Below are 19712 nucleotides of genomic sequence, written 5' to 3' on the forward strand. Positions count from 1 at the left end.
ATTTGAACACTCATCGTTATCCCCTTTACCTTTGTACAATGGTACTATGCATGCATTCTGCCGATCCTCAGGCACTTCACCATGAGCCATACATTCACTGAATAACCTTACCAACCAGCCAACAACACAGTCACCCCCGTTTTTAATAAAGTCCACAGCAATACCATCCAAACATGCCGCCTTGCAGACTTTCATCATCTGCAAAGCTTTCACTACCACTTCTCTGTTTACCAAATCATTCTCCCTAACCCTCTCACTTCGCACACCACCTCGACCAAAACACCCTATATCTGCCACTCTATCATCTAACCCGATCACTTCCCAAGTGCACTTTCGTGTAATAATCACATCATTAGGGGAGACACAAGAGAGAAATATAACAGTCATTTGATATACAACGAAGAGACGCAGCTTGGACGCCATTTGGTAAACAAGTGACCGTCCAAGACAGATGGCATTACTCCAGTCAAGACAATGATGCCATCTCAGTTATGAACTCTAACTCCAGTACTACAAGAAATATATCATTGAATCTTCTATTATTGAATACACAGAAAATTATAACTTGATATTAGTGAAGGTCTATAGAAACTGGATAGCTTTATTGTTGATAAAACTTGAAAACAATTCCCCTTCTTGTCTACAAAATAAGTTTATGATACGCTCGTTGAAATTCAAATGTATGTATATGTGGGTGTGTGGGCGTTTATGTAAATATGTGGGTGTGTGGGCGTTTATGTAAATATGTGGGTGTGTGGGCGTTTATGTAAATATGTGGGTGTGTGGGCGTTTATGTAAATATGTGGGTGTGTGGGCGTTTATGTAAATATGTGGGTGTGTGGGCGTTTATGTAAATATGTGGGTGTGTGGGCGTTTATGTAAATATGTGGGTGTGTGGGCGTTTATGTAAATATGTGGGTGTGTGGGCGTTTATGTAAATATGTGGGTGTGTGGGCGTTTATGTAAATATGTGGGTGTGTGGGCGTTTATGTAAATATGTGGGTGTGTGGGCGTTTATGTAAATATGTGGGTGTGTGGGCGTTTATGTAAATATGTGGGTGTGTGGGCGTTTATGTAAATATGTGGGTGTGTGGGCGTTTATGTAAATATGTGGGTGTGTGGGCGTTTATGTAAATATGTGGGTGTGTGGGCGTTTATGTAAATATGTGGGTGTGTGGGCGTTTATGTAAATATGTGGGTGTGTGGGCGTTTATGTAAATATGTGGGTGTGTGGGCGTTTATGTAAATATGTGGGTGTGTGGGCGTTTATGTAAATATGTGGGTGTGTGGGCGTTTATGTAAATATGTGGGTGTGTGGGCGTTTATGTAAATATGTGGGTGTGTGGGCGTTTATGTAAATATGTGGGTGTGTGGGCGTTTATGTAATATGTGGGTGTGTGGGCGTTTATGTAAATATGTGGGTGTGTGGGCGTTTATGTAAATATGTGGGTGTGTGGGCGTTTATGTAAATATGTGGGTGTGTGGGCGTTTATGTAAATATGTGGGTGTGTGGGCGTTTATGTAAATATGTGGGTGTGTGGGCGTTTATGTAAATATGTGGGTGTGTGGGCGTTTATGTAAATATGTGGGTGTGTGGGCGTTTATGTAAATATGTGGGTGTGTGGGCGTTTATGTAAATATGTGGGTGTGTGGGCGTTTATGTAAATATGTGGGTGTGTGGGCGTTTATGTAAATATGTGGGTGTGTGGGCGTTTATGTAAATATGTGGGTGTGTGGGCGTTTATGTAAATATGTGGGTGTGTGGGCGTTTATGTAAATATGTGGGTGTGTGGGCGTTTATGTAAATATGTGGGTGTGTGGGCGTTTATGTAAATATGTGGGTGTGTGGGCGTTTATGTAAATATGTGGGTGTGTGGGCGTTTATGTAAATATGTGGGTGTGTGGGCGTTTATGTAAATATGTGGGTGTGTGGGCGTTTATGTAAATATGTGGGTGTGTGGGCGTTTATGTAAATATGTGGGTGTGTGGGCGTTTATGTAAATATGTGGGTGTGTGGGCGTTTATGTAAATACATTTGTATGTGGTAGGGTTGGGACATTCCTCGTCTGTTTCCTCGCTAACGCTTGAGACTGCGGTTAAGTATAATGAAGAAATATGAATATGTATATTATTATGGTAATGAATAGCTTGCTATATGAATGTAATATTGACTATATGCTGGAGGAATAGCCCATAACATAGGACAATTGTAGAAGGAAATTCTTACTTTAGATGAGTAATGTTTGCCAACGTTTCCCTGGCCAGGACACATGCAACAGATTCATAACATTATCTGTACTGATGACTTACTCTTGAGTACCTCGTACGACAAGACGGTCAAGGTCTGGCGGGTCGACGCTGATGCTGCAATGGACCAGGAGGAAGCGTGCGTACGAACTTTCCAGGTGAGAACATTACTGATCATAACACTTCCAGGTGAGAACATTACTGATCATAACACTTCCAGGTGAGAACATTACTGATCATGACACTTCCAAGTGAGAACATTACTGATCATAACACTTCCAGGTGAGAACATTACTGATCATGACACTTCCAAGTGAGAACATTACTGATCATAACACTTCCAGGTGAGAACATTACTGATCATGACACTTCCAGGTGAGAACATTACTGATCATAACACTTCCAGGTGAGAACATTACTGATCATAACACATCTAGGTGAGAACATTACTGATCATAACACTTCCAGGTGAGAACATTACTGATCATGACACTTCCAAGTGAGAACATTACTGATCATAACACTTCCAGGTGAGAACATTACTGATCATAACACTTCCAAGTGAGAACATTACTGATCATAACACTTCCAGGTGAGAACATTACTGATCATGACACTTCCAGGTGAGAACATTACTGATCATAACACTTCCAGGTGAGAACATTACTGATCATGACACTTCCAGGTGAGAACATTACTGATCATAACACTTCCAGGTGAGAACATTACTGATCATGACACTTCCAAGTGAGAACATTACTGATCATAACACTTCCAAGTGAGAACATTACTGATCATAACACTTCCAAGTGAGAACATTACTGATCATAACACTTCCAAGTGAGAACATTACTGATCATAACACTTCCAAGTGAGAACATTACTGATCATAACACTTCCAGGTGAGAACATTACTGATCATGACACTTCCAAGTGAGAACATTACTGATCATAACACTTCCAAGTGAGAACATTACTGATCATAACACTTCCAGGTGAGAACATTACTGATCATAACACTTCCAAGTGAGAACATTACTGATCATAACACTTCCAGGTGAGAACATTACTGATCATAACACATCTAGGTGAGAACATTACTGATCATAACACATCTAGGTGAGAACATTACTGATCATAACACATCTAGGTGAGAACATTACTGATCATAACACATCTAGGTGAGAACATTACTGATCATAACACATCTAGGTGAGAACATTACTGATCATAACACTTCCAGGTGAGAACATTACTGATCATGACACTTCCAGGTGAGAACATTACTGATCATAACACTTCCAGGTGAGAACATTACTGATCATGACACTTCCAGGTGAGAACATTACTGATCATGACACTTCCAAGTGAGAACATTACTGATCATAACACTTCCAAGTGAGAACATTACTGATCATAACACTTCCAGGTGAGAACATTACTGATCATGACACTTCCAGGTGAGAACATTACTGATCATAACACTTCCAAGTGAGAACATTACTGATCATAACACTTCCAAGTGAGAACATTACTGATCATAACACTTCCAAGTGAGAACATTACTGATCATAACACTTCCAGGTGAGAACATTACTGATCATAACACTTCCAGGTGAGAACATTACTGATCATGACACTTCCAGGTGAGAACATTACTGATCATGACACTTCCAAGTGAGAACATTACTGATCATAACACTTCCAAGTGAGAACATTACTGATGATAACACATCTAGGTGAGAACATTACTGATCATAACACATCCAGGTGAGAACATTACTGATCATAACACATCTAGGTGAGAACATTACTGATCATAACACATCCAGGTGAGAACATTACTGATCATGACACTTCTAGGTGAGAACATTACTGATCATAACACTTCCAGGTGAGAACATTACTGATCATAACACTTCCAAGTGAGAACATTACTGATCATAACACTTCCAGGTGAGAACATTACTGATCATGACACTTCCAAGTGAGAACATTACTGATCATAACACTTCCAAGTGAGAACATTACTGATCATAACACATCTAGGTGAGAACATTACTGATCATAACACATCCAGGTGAGAACATTACTGATCATGACACTTCTAGGTGAGAACATTACTGATAATGACACTTCTAGGTGAAAACATTATTGATCATAAAACTTTTCGTACCAAAACATTATTGATTTCAGTAACCTTTGTACTTTTTCTCTCAACGATTGTTCATTGAAGCGACCCGTTACGTTAAGAATTGTTAGGATAAACGAGGCTACCTTCCTGACGCACTCTCTTACACTGGGCTACCTTCCTGACGCACTCTCTTACACTGGGCTACCTTCCTGACGCACTCTCTTACACTGGGCTACCTTCTTGACGCACTCTCTTACACTGGGCTACCTTCCTGACGCACTCTCTTACACTGGGCTACCTTCCTCATACACTTTCCTACACTGAGCTACCTTCCTCATGGAGTACAGGAGGGAGTAATGCCAGTATGACTCAGGGTAATACCAGCATACCTCATATCATCGGACGAAGTAATGCCAGTATACCTCAGAGTACATGTTGGAGTAATGTCAGTATACCTCAGAGTACATGTTGGAGTAATGTCAGTATACCTCAGAGTACATGTTGGAGTAATGTCAGTATACATCATCACACAAGAGGGAGTAATACCACTATACTGAGAGTACACGAGGGAGGGAGTAATACCACTATACTGAGAGTACACGGGGGAGGGAGTAATACCACTATACTGAGAGTACACGGGGGAGAGAGTAATACCACTATACTGAGAGTACACCGGGGGAGGGAGTAATACCACTATACTGAGAGTACACCGGGGGAGGGAGTAATACCACTATACTGAGAGTACACGGGGGAGAGAGTAATACCACTATACTGAGAGTACACCGGGGGAGGGAGTAATACCACTATACTGAGAGTACACCGGGGGAGGGAGTAATACCACTATACTGAGAGTACACCGGGGGAGGGAGTAATACCACTATACTGAGAGTACACGGGGGAGAGAGTAATACCACTATACTGAGAGTACACCGGGGGAGGGAGTAATACCACTATACTGAGAGTACACGGGGGAGGGAGTAATACCACTATACTGAGAGTACACGGGGGAGGGAGTAATACCACTATACTGAGAGTACACCGGGGGAGGGAGTAATACCACTATACTGAGAGTACACGGGGGAGAGAGTAATACCACTATACTGAGAGTACACCGGGGGAGGGAGTAATACCACTATACTGAGAGTACACCGGGGGAGGGAGTAATACCACTATACTGAGAGTACACGGGGGAGAGAGTAATACCACTATACTGAGAGTACACCGGGGGAGGGAGTAATACCACTATACTGAGAGTACACGGGGGAGGGAGTAATACCACTATACTGAGAGTACACCGGGGGAGAGAGTAATACCACTATACTGAGAGTACACCGGGGGAGGGAGTAATACCACTATACTGAGAGTACACGGGGGAGAGAGTAATACCACTATACTGAGAGTACACCGGGGGAGGGAGTAATACCACTATACTGAGAGTACACGGGGGTAATATTTCCATTAAGTCTCTCTTGTACAGTATTCCTGGTGATGTGCATCAGACTACATACATCATAAGGTTCCAACTTAGATGTTTACCAGCAGGAGAAAATGATAAGTGGGGAACTCCTCCTTTACGCACCTTTCACTGTTTCCAGTAAATGACGACTCCTATATAGTATAATGTCCTGGTAACAGATGATTGATGTATAAACCAATCTGTTACTTGTCCTTCCCATGTACCGTCCTCCAGCAGATAACCTCGTCAGGTCTCCTGTTATCCGTCCTTCACATGTACGAAGTCATCTCTGCTGACGTGTGCACGGATTCCTTCCCTACAGGGTCATCATAAGGCCGTCTACCCTGTGATCTTCCTCGGAGGTCACAACACTGGGGACATGAAGGAAAAACGTCTGAACATCAATCCTGGTGACCTGGTCATCACGGGCAGCACAGACACCACCGCTCGCTCCTGGTCCCTGCACACAGGATGTTGTCTCCAGGTAGGTGAGTCAACACCACCCTCTCCTGATCACTAGATATGACCTGCTGTCTCCACGCTACACTATCACTGTGTTGTGACACACCTAGTGTTCCAAGGTACATCATCACTGTGTTGTGACACACATAGTGTTCCAAGGTACATCATCACTGTGTTGTGACACACCTAGTGTTCCAGGCTACATCATCACTGTGTTGTGACACACCTAGTGTTCCAAGGTACATCATCACTGTGTTGTGACACACCTAGTGTTCCAGGCTACATCATCACTGTGTTGTGACACACCTAGTGTTCCAGGCTACATCATCACTGTGTTGTGACACACCTAGTGTTCCAAGCTACATCATCACTGTGTTGTGACACACCTAGTGTTCCAAGGTACATCATCACTGTGTTGTGACACACCTAGTGTTCCAAGGTACATCATCACTGTGTTGTAACACACATAGTGTTCCAAGGTACATCATCACTGTGTTGTGACACACCTAGTGTTCCAGGCTACATCATCACTGTGTTGTGACACACCTAGTGTTCCAAGTGTTCCAGGCTAATTCACTGGTTGTCTGTTGACACACCTAGTGTTCCAGGCTACATCATCACTGGTGTCGTGACACACCTAGTGTTCCAGGCTACATCATCACTGTGTTGTGACACACATAGGTGTTCCAATGTACATCATCACTGTGTCGTTACACACCTAGTGTTCCAGCTACATCATCACTGTGTTTGTGACACACCTAGTGTTCCAAGGTACATCATCACTGTGTTGTGACACACCTAGTGTTCCAAGGTACATCATCACTGTGTTGGTGACACACCTAGTGTTCCAGGCTACATCATCACTGTGTTGTGACACACCTAGTGTTCCAAGGTACATCATCACTGTGTTGTGATAGACCTAGTGTTCCAAGCTACATCATCACTGTGTTGTGACACACCTAGTGTTCCAGGCTACATCATCACTGTGTCGTGACACACCTAGTGTTCCAAGGTACATCATCACTGTGTTGTGACACACCTAGTGTTCCAGGCTACATCATCACTGTGTTGTGATACACCTAGTGTTCCAGGCTACATCATCACTGTGTTGTGACACACCTAGTGTTCCAAGGTACATCATCACTGTGTTGTGACACACCTAGTGTTCCAGGCTACATCATCACTGTGTCGTGACACACCTAGTGTTCCAGGCTACATCATCACTGTGTCGTGACACACATAGTGTTCCAGGCTACATCATCACTGTGTCGTGACACACATAGTGTTCCAGGCTACATCATCACTGTGTCGTGACACACATAGTGTTCCAGGCTACATCATCACTGTGTCGTGACACACATAGTGTTCCAGGCTACATCATCACTGTGTTGTGACACACCTAGTGTTCCAAGGTACATCATCACTGTGTCGTGACACACCTAGTGTTCCAGGCTACATCATCACTGTGTCGTGACACACATAGTGTTCCAGGCTACATCATCACTGTGTCGTGACACACCTAGTGTTCCAGGCTACATCATCACTGTGTTGTGACACACATAGTGTTCCAAGGTACATCATCACTGTGTTGTGACACACATAGTGTTCCAAGCTACATCATCACAGTGTTGTGACACACCTAGTGTTCCAGGCTACACTATCACTGTGTTGTGACACACCTAGTGTTCCAAGGTACATCATCACTGTGTTGTGACACACCTAGTGTTCCAGGCTACATCATCACTGTGTTGTGATAGACCTAGTGTTCCAAAGTACACTATCACTGTGTTGTGACACACCTAGTGTTCCAGGCTACATCATCACTGTGTTGTGACACACCTAGTGTTCCAAGCTACATCATCACTGTGTTGTGACACACCTAGTGTTCCAAGCTACATCATCACTGTGTTGTGACACACCTAGTGTTCCAAGGTACATCATCACTGTGTTGTGACACACCTAGTGTTCCAAGCTACACTATCACTGTGTTGTGACACACCTAGTGTTCCAGGCTACATCATCACTGTGTTGTGATAGACCTAGTGTTCCAGGCTACATCATCACTGTGTTGTGATAGACCTAGTGTTCCAGGCTACATCATCACTGTGTTGTGATAGACCTAGTGTTCCAAGCTACACTATCACTGTGTTGTGACACACCTAGTGTTCCAGGCTACATCATCACTGTGTTGTGATAGACCTAGTGTTCCAGGCTACACTATCACTGTGTTGTGACACACCTAGTGTTCCAGGCTACATCATCACTGTGTTGTGATAGACCTAGTGTTCCAAGGTACATCATCACTGTGTTGTGACACACCTAGTGTTCCAAGCTACATCATCACTGTGTTGTGATAGACCTAGTGTTCCAAGCTACACTATCACTGTGTTGTGACACACCTAGTGTTCCAAGCTACATCATCACTGTGTTGTGACACACCTAGTGTTCCAGGCTACATCATCACTGTGTTGTGATAGACCTAGTGTTCCAAGGTACATCATCACTGCGTTGTGACACACCTAGTGTTCCAAGGTACATCATCACTGTGTTGTGACACACCTAGTGCTCCAGGCTACATCATCACTGTGTTGTGACACACCTAGTGTTCCAAGGTACATCATCACTGTGTTGTGACACACCTAGTGTTCCAGGCTACATCATCACTGTGTTGTGACACACCTAGTGTTCCAAGGTACATCATCACTGTGTTGTGACACACCTAGTGTTCCAAGCTACATCATCACTGTGTTGTGACACACCTAGTGTTCCAGGCTACATCATCACTGTGTTGTGACACACCTAGTGTTCCAAGGTACATCATCACTGTGTTGTGACACACCTAGTGTTCCAGGCTACATCATCACTGTGTTGTGACACACCTAGTGTTCCAGGCTACATCATCACTGTGTTGTGACACACCTAGTGTTCCAGGCTACATCATCACTGTGTTGTGACACACCTAGTGTTCCAGGCTACATCATTACTGTGTTGTGATAGACCTAGTGTTCCAGGCTACATCATCACTGTGTTGTGACACACCTAGTGTTCCAAGTTACATCATCACTGTGTTGTGACACACCTAGTGTTCCAAGGTACATCATCACTGTGTTGTGACACACCTAGTGTTCCAAGCTACATCATCACTGTGTTGTGACACACCTAGTGTTCCAGGCTACATCATCACTGTGTTGTGACACACCTAGTGTTCCAAGCTACATCATCACTGTGTTGTGACACACCTAGTGTTCCAAGCTACATCATTACTGCGTTATGACGGGTTAAAGTATTGGGAGGTTAGTGTTGGAGTTTGGAGTAGTGAAGTTGTGTTTCTCTGCAGATATTCAAGCAACACTCTGGGTCAGTCACGAGCCTGGAGGCAGATAATGAGCGAGTACTGCTGTATACAGGTAGCGCTGATGGTGTCATTAAGGTGTGGAGTATCAGCGGTGGTCGTTGTCTCAAGGTAAGCCTCCAACCCTCATCTTACCCCTGCCTGTTGACACATACCCTGTTGACACATACCCTGTTGACACATACCCTTTTGACACATACCCTGTTGACACATACCGTGTTGACACATACCCTGTTGACACATACCCTGTTGACACATACCCTTTTGACACATACCCTGTTGACACATACCGTGTTGACACATACCATGTTGACACAAACCGTGTTGACTCATACCCTGTTGACACATACCCTGTTGACACATACCATGTTGACACATACCGTGTTGACACATACCGTGTTGACACATACCCTGTTGACACATACCCTGTTGACACATACCGTGTTGACACATACCGTGTTGACTCATACCGTGTTGACACATACCGTGTTGACTCATACCGTGTTGACACATACCGTGTTGACACATACCGTGTTGACACATACCGTGTTGACTCATACCGTGTTGACACATACCTTGTTGACACATGCCGTGTTGACACATGCCGTGTTGACTCATACCGTGTTGACACATACCGTGTTGACACATACCGTGTTGACTCATGCCGTGTTGACACATACCGTGTTGACTCATACCGTGTTGACACATACCGTGTTGGTTCATACCGTGTTGACTCATACCGTGTTGACTCATACCGTGTTGACACAAACCGTCTTGACACGTACCGTGTTGATTCATACCGTGTTGACACATACCGTGTTGACTCATACCGTGTTGACACATACCGTCTTGACACATACCGTGTTGATTCATACAGTGTTGACACATACCGTGTTGACTCATGCCGTGTTGACACATACCGTGTTGACTCATGCCGTGTTGACACATACCGTGTTGACACATACCGTGTTGACTCATGCCGTGTTGACTCATGCCGTGTTGACACATACCGTGTTGACACATACCGTGTTGACTCATGCCGTGTTGACTCATGCCGTGTTGACACATACCGTGTTGACACATACCGTGTTGACTCATGCCGTGTTGACTCATGCCGTGTTGACTCTTACCGTGTTAACACATACCGTGTTGATTCATGCCGTGTTGACACATACCGTGTTGACTCTTACCATGTTGACACATACCGTGTTGACTCATGCCGTGTTGACACATATCGTGTTGACACATACCGTGTTGACACATACCGTGTTGACACATACCGTGTTGACACATACCGTGTTGACTCATGCCGTGTTGACACATATCGTGTTGACACATACCGTGTTGACACATACCGTGTTGACACATACCGTGTTGACACATACCGTGTTGACTCATGCCGTGTTGACACATATCGTGTTGACACATACCGTGTTGACTCATGCCGTGTTGACTCATACCGTGTTGACACATACCGTGTTGACACATACCGTGTTGACACATACCGTGCTTAACATTACTTGAGGATGTAACTAGTGACCTATTCTCTCAGACCCTGGAAGGTCACCAGGGCTCCATAACGTGCCTGAAGGTGGTCAAGAGACTTGTTTACAGTGGCAGTAACGATACCTCCGTCAAGTGTTGGGTACGACACTTTGGCGAGTGTACCCGCACTTACACACCCACCAACAGCCAAGGAAGCGTAATATGTCTTACTTTACATCATGGTATTTGTAAGTGTATACTGGTGCTACATAAAGTGCATGTAAGTGTACCCTGGGACAGTATAAAGTGCATGTAAGTGTACCCTAGGACAATATAAAGTGCATGTAAGTGTACCCTAGGACAGTATAAAGTGCATGTAAGTGTACCCTAGGACAATATAAAGTGCATGTAAGTGTACCCTGGGACAGTATAAAGTGCATGTAAGTGTACCCTAGGACAATATAAAGTGCATGTAAGTGTACCCTAGGACAGTATAAAGTGTATGTAAGTGTACCCTAGGACAGCATAAAGTGCATGTAAGTGTACCCTAGAACAGTATAAAGTGCATGTAAATGTACTCTAGGACAGTATAAAGTGCATGTAAGTGTACCCTAGGACAGTATAAAGTGCATGTAAGTGTACCCTAGGACAATATAAAGTGCATGTAAGTGTACCCTAGGACAGTATAAAGTGCATGTAAGTGTACCCTAGGACAGTATAAAGTGCATGTAAGTGTACCCTAGGAGAGTATAAAGTGCATGTAAGTGTACCCTAGGAGAGTATAAAGTGCATGTAAGTGTACCCTAGGACAGTATAAAGTGAATATAAGTGTACCCTAGGACAATATAAAGTGCATGTAAGTGTACCCTAGGACAGTATAAAGTGCATGTAAGTGTACCCTAGGACAGTATAAAGTGCATGTAAGTGTACCCTAGGACAGTATAAAGTGCGTGTAAGTGTACCCTAGGACAGCATAAAGTGCATGTAAGTGTACCCTAGAACAGTATAAAGTGCATGTAAGTGTACCCTAGGACAGTATAAAGTGCATGTAAGTGTACCCTAGGACAGTATAAAGTGCATGTAAGTGTACCCTAGGACAGTATAAAGTGCATGTAAGTGTACCCTAGGACAATATAACGTGCATATAAGTGTACCCTAGGACAGTATAAAGTGCATGTAAGTGTACCCTAGGACAGTATAAAGTGCATGTAAGTGTACTCTAGTGCTGTATGAAGTGCATGGAAGTGTATCCTGCTACTGTATAAAAAGCGTGTGTATAATGGTACTGTATAAAGAACATGTCTCCTGGTACTGTATAAAGAACATGTGTCTCCTGGTACTGTATAAAGTGCATATTAGTCCGGATACTGTATAAAGTGTATGTGTATCTTGGCAATGTACTGGTATTCTATAAGGTGTATGTGTGCTCTGCTTTGTAAAGTATATATGTATGAATGTGTGTTTCAGTACTGTATGCATGTGTGTTGGGACTGCATTTAAGTGCATGTGTGTTGGGACTGTATAAAGTGCATGTATGTTTCAGTACTGTATAAAGTGCATGTATGTTTCAGTACTGTATAAAGTGCATGTATGTTTCAGTACTGTATAAAGTGCATGTGTGTTGTTGTAATGTGTATATGCCATATGTGTTGTTGTATTGTGTATAGGCCATATGTGTTGTTGTAATGTGTATAGGCCATATGTGTTGTTGTACTACGTAAAAGATATGTGTGTCTTATCAGTATATAAGATTTAGATCAATTCGGTTTCAAAATCTCGAGAATACATAAGCGTATATGTAGAACGGTATATGTAATCTCTACTGGTGTAACTGGACTTTGCCTGCATAAGACAACAACATGAGTGCAGAGCAAACTTTGATGAGGCTCTTCACTTAGTATAGTCTCACCAAAGAATTGTTCACTCCAAAGTATTCTATATTTCGCTGGTATTGGAGCCTTGGGTTGCAGGAGGTTTTGGGTAACACTGGAATTCTTCTAGAAGTTCACCCTAGAGTAATTATGAATAGTTACATGTACTCCCTACATAACAAATTTCATATTTATGCCATTTCATCGACTTCCTCAGACATTCATCATAATTATATCATATCTTGTTGAAAATCAACATATAGATATATAATCTTGAATATAACTCAAATGCTCTATTATTATCAATTTTTTTTGTTATATCTTTAATAATTTTCGCAGATCATTATAAATTCTAATCCACTTTTTTTTTTTACTTGATCGCCGTTCCTGCGCTAACGAAGTAGCGTCAGGAACAGAGGAAAAAATGCCACATCCGCTCACACTCAGTCTCTAGCTGCCAATTTAATGCATCGAAACCACAGCTCCCTATCCTCATCCATGTCCTACAGACCTTTCCATAGTTTACCCCAGACGTTTCACATGCCCTGGTTCAATCCATTGACACCACGTCGACCCCGGTATACCACATCGTTCCTATTCACTCTATTCCTTGCACGCCTTTCACCCTCCTGTATGTTCAAGCCCCGATCGCTCGAAATCTTTTTTACTCCATCCTTCCACGTCTTCCCTCCACCTCTGACACATATATTCTCTTTGTCAATCTTTCCTCACTCATTCTCTCCATGTGACCAAAGCATTTCAACACGCCCTCTGCTCACTCAACCACATTCTTTTTATTACCACACATCTCTCTTACCCTTTCATTACTTACTCGATCAAACCACCTCACACCACATATTGTCCTCAAAAACTTCATTTCCAACACATCCACCCACCTCCGCGCAACCCGATCTATAGCCCACGCCTCGCAACCATATAACATTGTTGGAACCACTATTCCTTCAAACATACGCATTTTTGCTCTCCAAGATAACGTTCTCGCCTTCCACACATTCTTCATCGCTCCCACAACCTTCATCCCTTCCCCACCTCACTTCCGCTTCCATGGTTCTATTCGCTGCCAAATCCACTCCCAGATATCTAAAACACTTCACTTCCTCCAGGTTTTTCTCCTTTTAAACTCATACCTCAACTGATGTGTCCTTTAATCCCACTGAACCTAATAACCTTGCTTTTATTGACAATTTCTTTCAACTTCCTCCTTTCATGTGCTCTTCCAAACTCAGTCACCAGCTTCTGCAGTTTCTTACCCGAATCAGCAACCAGCGCTGTATCATCAGCGAACAACAGCTGACTCACTTCCCAGGCTCTCTCATCTCCCACGCATTGCATAGTCATCCTTCTCCCCAAGACTCTCGCATTCACCTTCCTCACCGCCATGGGTCGAAGTTTCGATCATTTTGGCTGGACCATTGTACGTACGTGGTCCACACAAAGATTTCTTACATGATATAACCCCTAGCTCCGGCACGGCCTTCCCACCCCTCACGGCCCTACCCTTGCATGGCCTTCCCCAGCCTCACCCCAAGACCCTGCATGGCCTTCCCTTTCTCGATCCCTGTCTCCTGCAATTCCCTCCCCTCTCACACCCTAGCATGACCACTTCCCACAAGAACGTCAACCCTTTCATGATCCTCCCTCCGTCGATCCTCGTCCCCTGGTTTGCTCTCCAGATCTCCACTCCTGCATGATCCTCTCTTTCTTCCTCAGTGTTTGTGGGCTACACCGATCATGTGGTGCGAGCCTTCGAGGTTAAGAGTGGTAGTATGAAACAGACTTACAGAGGTCATGCAGAGAGCGTTAACTGTCTGGCCATCTGTGGTAACCATCTCCACACCGCTAGTTCAGACGGTACTCTCAGAGTGTGGGATGTTTCCAGATTGAGGTAAGCCGAAGATTTCTTAGTTCTTGTTAGATCATGTGATGTGACACAGTCAGACCAACTCAGCTCAAGACTACCCATCCAGCTGGTGTGCATTAAGCAAGTACTTCAACAGTTGATATATGTCTTAATTCATTTGTAAGACTTTTATTTCATCCCATATGATATTAGTGATAGTGTTTCAATATGCAGATTATATTCAAGAGAAAAATAGTGACATAAGAAGCAGTTGCAAGTGAAGAATGAATGAAAAAAATGATGGAGCGAGCACATCATCCAGGTTGGTAAAGTGTAACAATTTTTTAGGTTAGGTTGATGTAGAGTGATGATATAATTGACCCCAGCCAGACCTATGTGCTACTTCTGACGTCATATCACCTGTGTGCTACTTCTGACGTCATACCATCTGTGTGCTACTTCTGACGTCATACCATCTGTGTGCTACTTCTGACGTCTTAGGTGAAAGTTTGTCCCCGCCAGACGTGTTATGACAACTGCCCCTCACTTCTCACGTGTATGGACAAACACATGATACCAACCTGGACACTCTCCTGTGCCATACTTTACCGTGTTGTTTGTGTGGGAAATATGGTTCATGTAACTGAGAGAAGTATACAAGAACAACAACAACAACACAATATTGGGTAAGGTATTGTAGGTGATGTAGACGATGAAGACTAAAGAGGGTAATAAAGTAAAATCTTATGGTAAGAACGAGAGGTCCAGTGAGTTAGAATTAGAATCTAGTCCTGTGATGCTGGTGAAGTTGCATGAGGTGAAGCTGTTACGTACATACTGGGCAGATAAGCAGACGCCAGCCCTTCATAGAAATCCTCTAAATTGATCTTTCCCAGCCGTAACAGACCTCCTCCAGTTCTGAGAGGACCTCTTCAGGTGTGACAGACCCTTTCCTAGCAGTGGCCGACCTCTCTCAGCTGCGGTGGTCCCTCTTCTGGCTGCGGCATGCCTCTCCCATCTGTGGTAAACACTTCTCCCAGCTGTGGCAGACCCTTTCCCAGCTGAGGTAGACCCTCTCCCAGCCGTGTTAGACCGTCTCTCATCTGTGGCAAACCCTCTCCTAGCAGTAGTAGACCCTTTCCCAGCTGTTGTTGATCCTCCCAGCTGTGGTAGATCCTCTCCCAGCTGTAGCAGACCTTCCTAGCTGTGGAAGACCTTCCCCATCCGTGACAGACTCTTCTTAGCTGTGCAGACCTTTTCCCATCAATGGCAAACCCTCTCCCAGTTGTAGTAGGCCTATTTTCCAGCAGTGGCAGACCTCTCTCAGCCGAGAAAGAACCTCTCCCAGCTGCAGCACACCCTCTTCCAGTTGTGGTAAACCCTCTCCTAGATGCGTAGACCTTCTCCAGTTGTGGAAGAGCCTCTCCCAGCTCTGGCAAATCTTCTTCTTGCTGTAATAGACCTTTTCCAGCTGTGGCAAACCCTCTTGCTGTTGTGGTTGACTGACTATAGCTATGGTAGACTCTTCCCGGTTGTAGAAGAAGACCCTCTCCCAGAATGGTAAGTCCGCTTCTGGCTGCTGTAGATTCTCTCCCAGCTGTAGTAGACATGTTCCCAGCTGTAGTAGACATGTTCCCAGCTGTAGTGGACATGTTCCCAGCTGTAGTGGACATGTTCCCAGCTGTAGTAGACATGTTCCCAGCTGTAGTAGACATGTTCCCAGCTGTAGTAGACATGTTCCCAGCTGTAGTAGACATGTTCCCAGCTGTAGTGGACATGTTCCCAGCTGTAGTAGACATGTTCCCAGCTGTAGTGGACATGTTCCCAACTGTAGTAGACATGTTCCCAGCTGTAGTAGACATGTTCCCAGCTGTAGTAGACATGTTCCCAGCTGTAGTAGACATGTTCCCAGCTGTAGTAGACATGTTCCCAGCTGTAGTAGACATGTTCCCAGCCGCAGTAGACCCTTTCCTTGCTGTGGTTACCCTCTACCAGCAGTGACAAACCTTTCCTCACTTGTGACAGACTCTCTCCCAGTTGCAGCAGACCTCTACCAGCTGTGTTAAACCCTCTTCCAGCTGTTGCAGACCCTCCTTCATTTCTTGCAAACCCTTTTTGACGTGCGGCAGATCCTCTTTAGTGTGGCCAGAATATATCGTACCAGTGTGGCTAGTATAGGTCGTGCCAGTGTAGCCAGTATAGGTCGTACTAGTGTGGCCAACAAATATCATCCCAATGTGGCCAGTATAGGTCATGCCAGTGTCGTCAGTATAGGTCGTACCAGTGTGGCCAGTAAATATAGTGCCAGTATGGACAGTTTAAGTCGTGCCAGTGTGGCCAGCATATATCGTGCCAGTGTGGCCAGTATATGTCACGCCAGTGTGGCCAGCATAGATGGTACCACTTTGTTAGCATAATTCACTGTGTGATTGGGTTGTTGGTCAGGCAAGATACATGTGTGAGTGGGTTCTTGATCAGGCAAGGTACATGGGAAGTCTTGTTGCTAGTGCTGTGGGTTAGCTACATAGTTCTAACTGCTATGATGATATGTATATATCAATCATCATATCTTCAATACCTTTGATTATAAGAGAAAATTGATTGTTCTTCCTTGATAGTATGTACGTCTTTAGTTTGCAGACAAATATGGCAGAGTGTAGAGTTGCGGAAGACCAAATGTATGAGTGTATTACACGCATCTTGTATGTTACAGTGGTGAAGTTGCGCATGACATCCACGATCCTGAGGTCAGGCAAACACCTGTTGACCTGGATCAGTATCTGGACGTGTACCTCGGCGATGACGTAGATCCAGCTAGCACACCTGAAGACACAACAGTAGATGAAATGACTTGTTTATCTCGACCAGTACCTGGACAGATAACGTAAACCCGGCAAGGGCAATATTCAGGACAATACTCCATGGTTCGTATGCTTCACAATACTGCAGCGCATAGGAAAAAAGTCAAGCTATCTGGCATATAGAGAATGACTGATCCAGAAGTACAGTTCTAAAACCTGTGAAAACTGGCAAGAGCCGAACACCTAATTTCATGCAAACTGAACCAAACGGAAGCAAAGAAACACAACTACAGCGGTTAAACACTCATAGGCGATATGCACAGGTATACGTAGGTAAGTAGGAAAGATGGTCAACGAGCAATATTAGATTATGTATTAACTGATAGGCGTGTAAAAGAGAGACTCTTGGATGTTAATGTGTTGAGATGGGCAGGTGGTGAGATGTCTGATCACTATCTTGTGGAGACGAAGGTGAAAATTTGTTGAGGTTTTCAAGAATGAAGAGAGAATGTTGGGGAGAAGAGAGTGGTGAGAGTAATTAAGCTTGAAAAGGAGACTTGTGTGAGGAAAAATCAGGAGAGATTGAGTGTAGAGTGGCTTAAGGTAAGAGCAAATGAAATGAGCGGAATGGGTGAGGAATGGGTGAGGATCTTTCTGTTAGACTTAAGCAACATAAATATAGTATAAGAACAGGACAAGAATCAAATGCCTTGTTTAATCACGTTAAAAACTATGATCATTGTATTTACTGAAGTAATGCCATTTTAGTTATCAACTCTAACTCCAGTACCACGAGAAATATCAGTGAATCTTCTATTATCAAATACACAGAGAATTGTAATCTTAATATTAGTGATGGTCTATACAAATTGGATAAATCTATTGTTGATAGAATTTGTAAACAATTCCCCTTCTTGTCCACATAAGTGTATGATACGCTCGTTGTCTGTCTTGAACAATCACATGTTTACCAAATGGCGTCCTAGCTACGTCTCTTCGTTGTATATCATCTGACTGTTATATTCTTCTCTGGTGTTGCCCCTGATGATGTGATTATTACACGGAAGTGCACTTGGGAACTCAGCGTGTTTCATTTTCCCCGTGCACTCATATGAATATACGTGATCACGCGCAAAATTGTGATCCTTTCCAATATATATATATATATATATATATATATATATATATATATATATATATATATATATATATATATATATATATTTCTTTTTTTTTTTTTATACTTTGTCGCTGTCTCCCGCGTTAGCGAGGTAGCGCAAGGAAACAGACGAAAGAAATGGCCCCCCCCCCCCCCCATACACATGTACATACACACGTCCACACACGCAAATATACATACCTACACAGCTTTCCATGGTTTACCCCAGACGCTTCACATGCCTTGATTCACTCCACTGACAGCACGTCAACCCCGGTATACCACATCGCTCCAATTCACTCTATTCCTTGCCCTCCTTTCACCCTCCTGCATGTTCAGGCCCCGATCACACAAAATCTTTTTCACTCCATCTTTCCACCTCCAATTTGGTCTCCCTCTTCTCCTCGTTCCCTCCACCTCCAACACATATATCCTCTTGGTCAATCTTTCCTCACTCATTCTCTCCATGTGCCCAAACCATTTCAAAACACCCTCTTCTGCTCTCTCAACCACGCTCTTTTTATTTCCACACATCTCTCTTACCCTTCCGTTACTTACTCGATCAAACCACCTCACACCACACATTGTCCTCAAACATCTCATTTCCAGCACATCCATCCTCCTGCGCACAACTCTATCCATAGCCCACGCCTCGCAACCATACAACATTGTTGGAACCACTATTCCTTCAAACATACCCATTTTTGCTTTCCGAGATAATGTTCTCGACTTCCACACATTTTTCAAGGCTCCCAAAATTTTCGCCCCCTCCCCCACCCTATGATCCACTTCCGCTTCCATGGTTCCATCCGCTGACAGATCCACTCCCAGATATCTAAAACACTTCACTTCCTCCAGTTTTTCTCCATTCAAACTCACCTCCC

At 43.7% G+C, this 19712-nt stretch overlaps 1 protein-coding gene across 1 annotated transcript in view; it reads left to right on the forward strand.

The window, feature by feature from the left end:
• LOC139751765 (uncharacterized) overlaps positions 1-18742 on the forward strand; it is a 34692-nt gene extending 15950 nt beyond the window's left edge. The window contains exons 4-9 of the mRNA XM_071667309.1: positions 2266-2405; positions 6160-6321; positions 9637-9762; positions 11204-11384; positions 14739-14913; positions 17582-18742. Of these exons, the coding sequence (XP_071523410.1) occupies positions 2266-2405; positions 6160-6321; positions 9637-9762; positions 11204-11384; positions 14739-14913; positions 17582-17756 (959 nt within the window). The 3' untranslated portion in view covers positions 17757-18742. The remainder of the gene's footprint in view (positions 1-2265; positions 2406-6159; positions 6322-9636; positions 9763-11203; positions 11385-14738; positions 14914-17581) is intronic.
• Positions 18743-19712: the final 970 nt, after the last annotated feature.

Source organism: Panulirus ornatus, chromosome 12 (assembly GCF_036320965.1).
Source record: "Panulirus ornatus isolate Po-2019 chromosome 12, ASM3632096v1, whole genome shotgun sequence".
Taxonomy (NCBI): domain Eukaryota; kingdom Metazoa; phylum Arthropoda; class Malacostraca; order Decapoda; family Palinuridae; genus Panulirus; species Panulirus ornatus.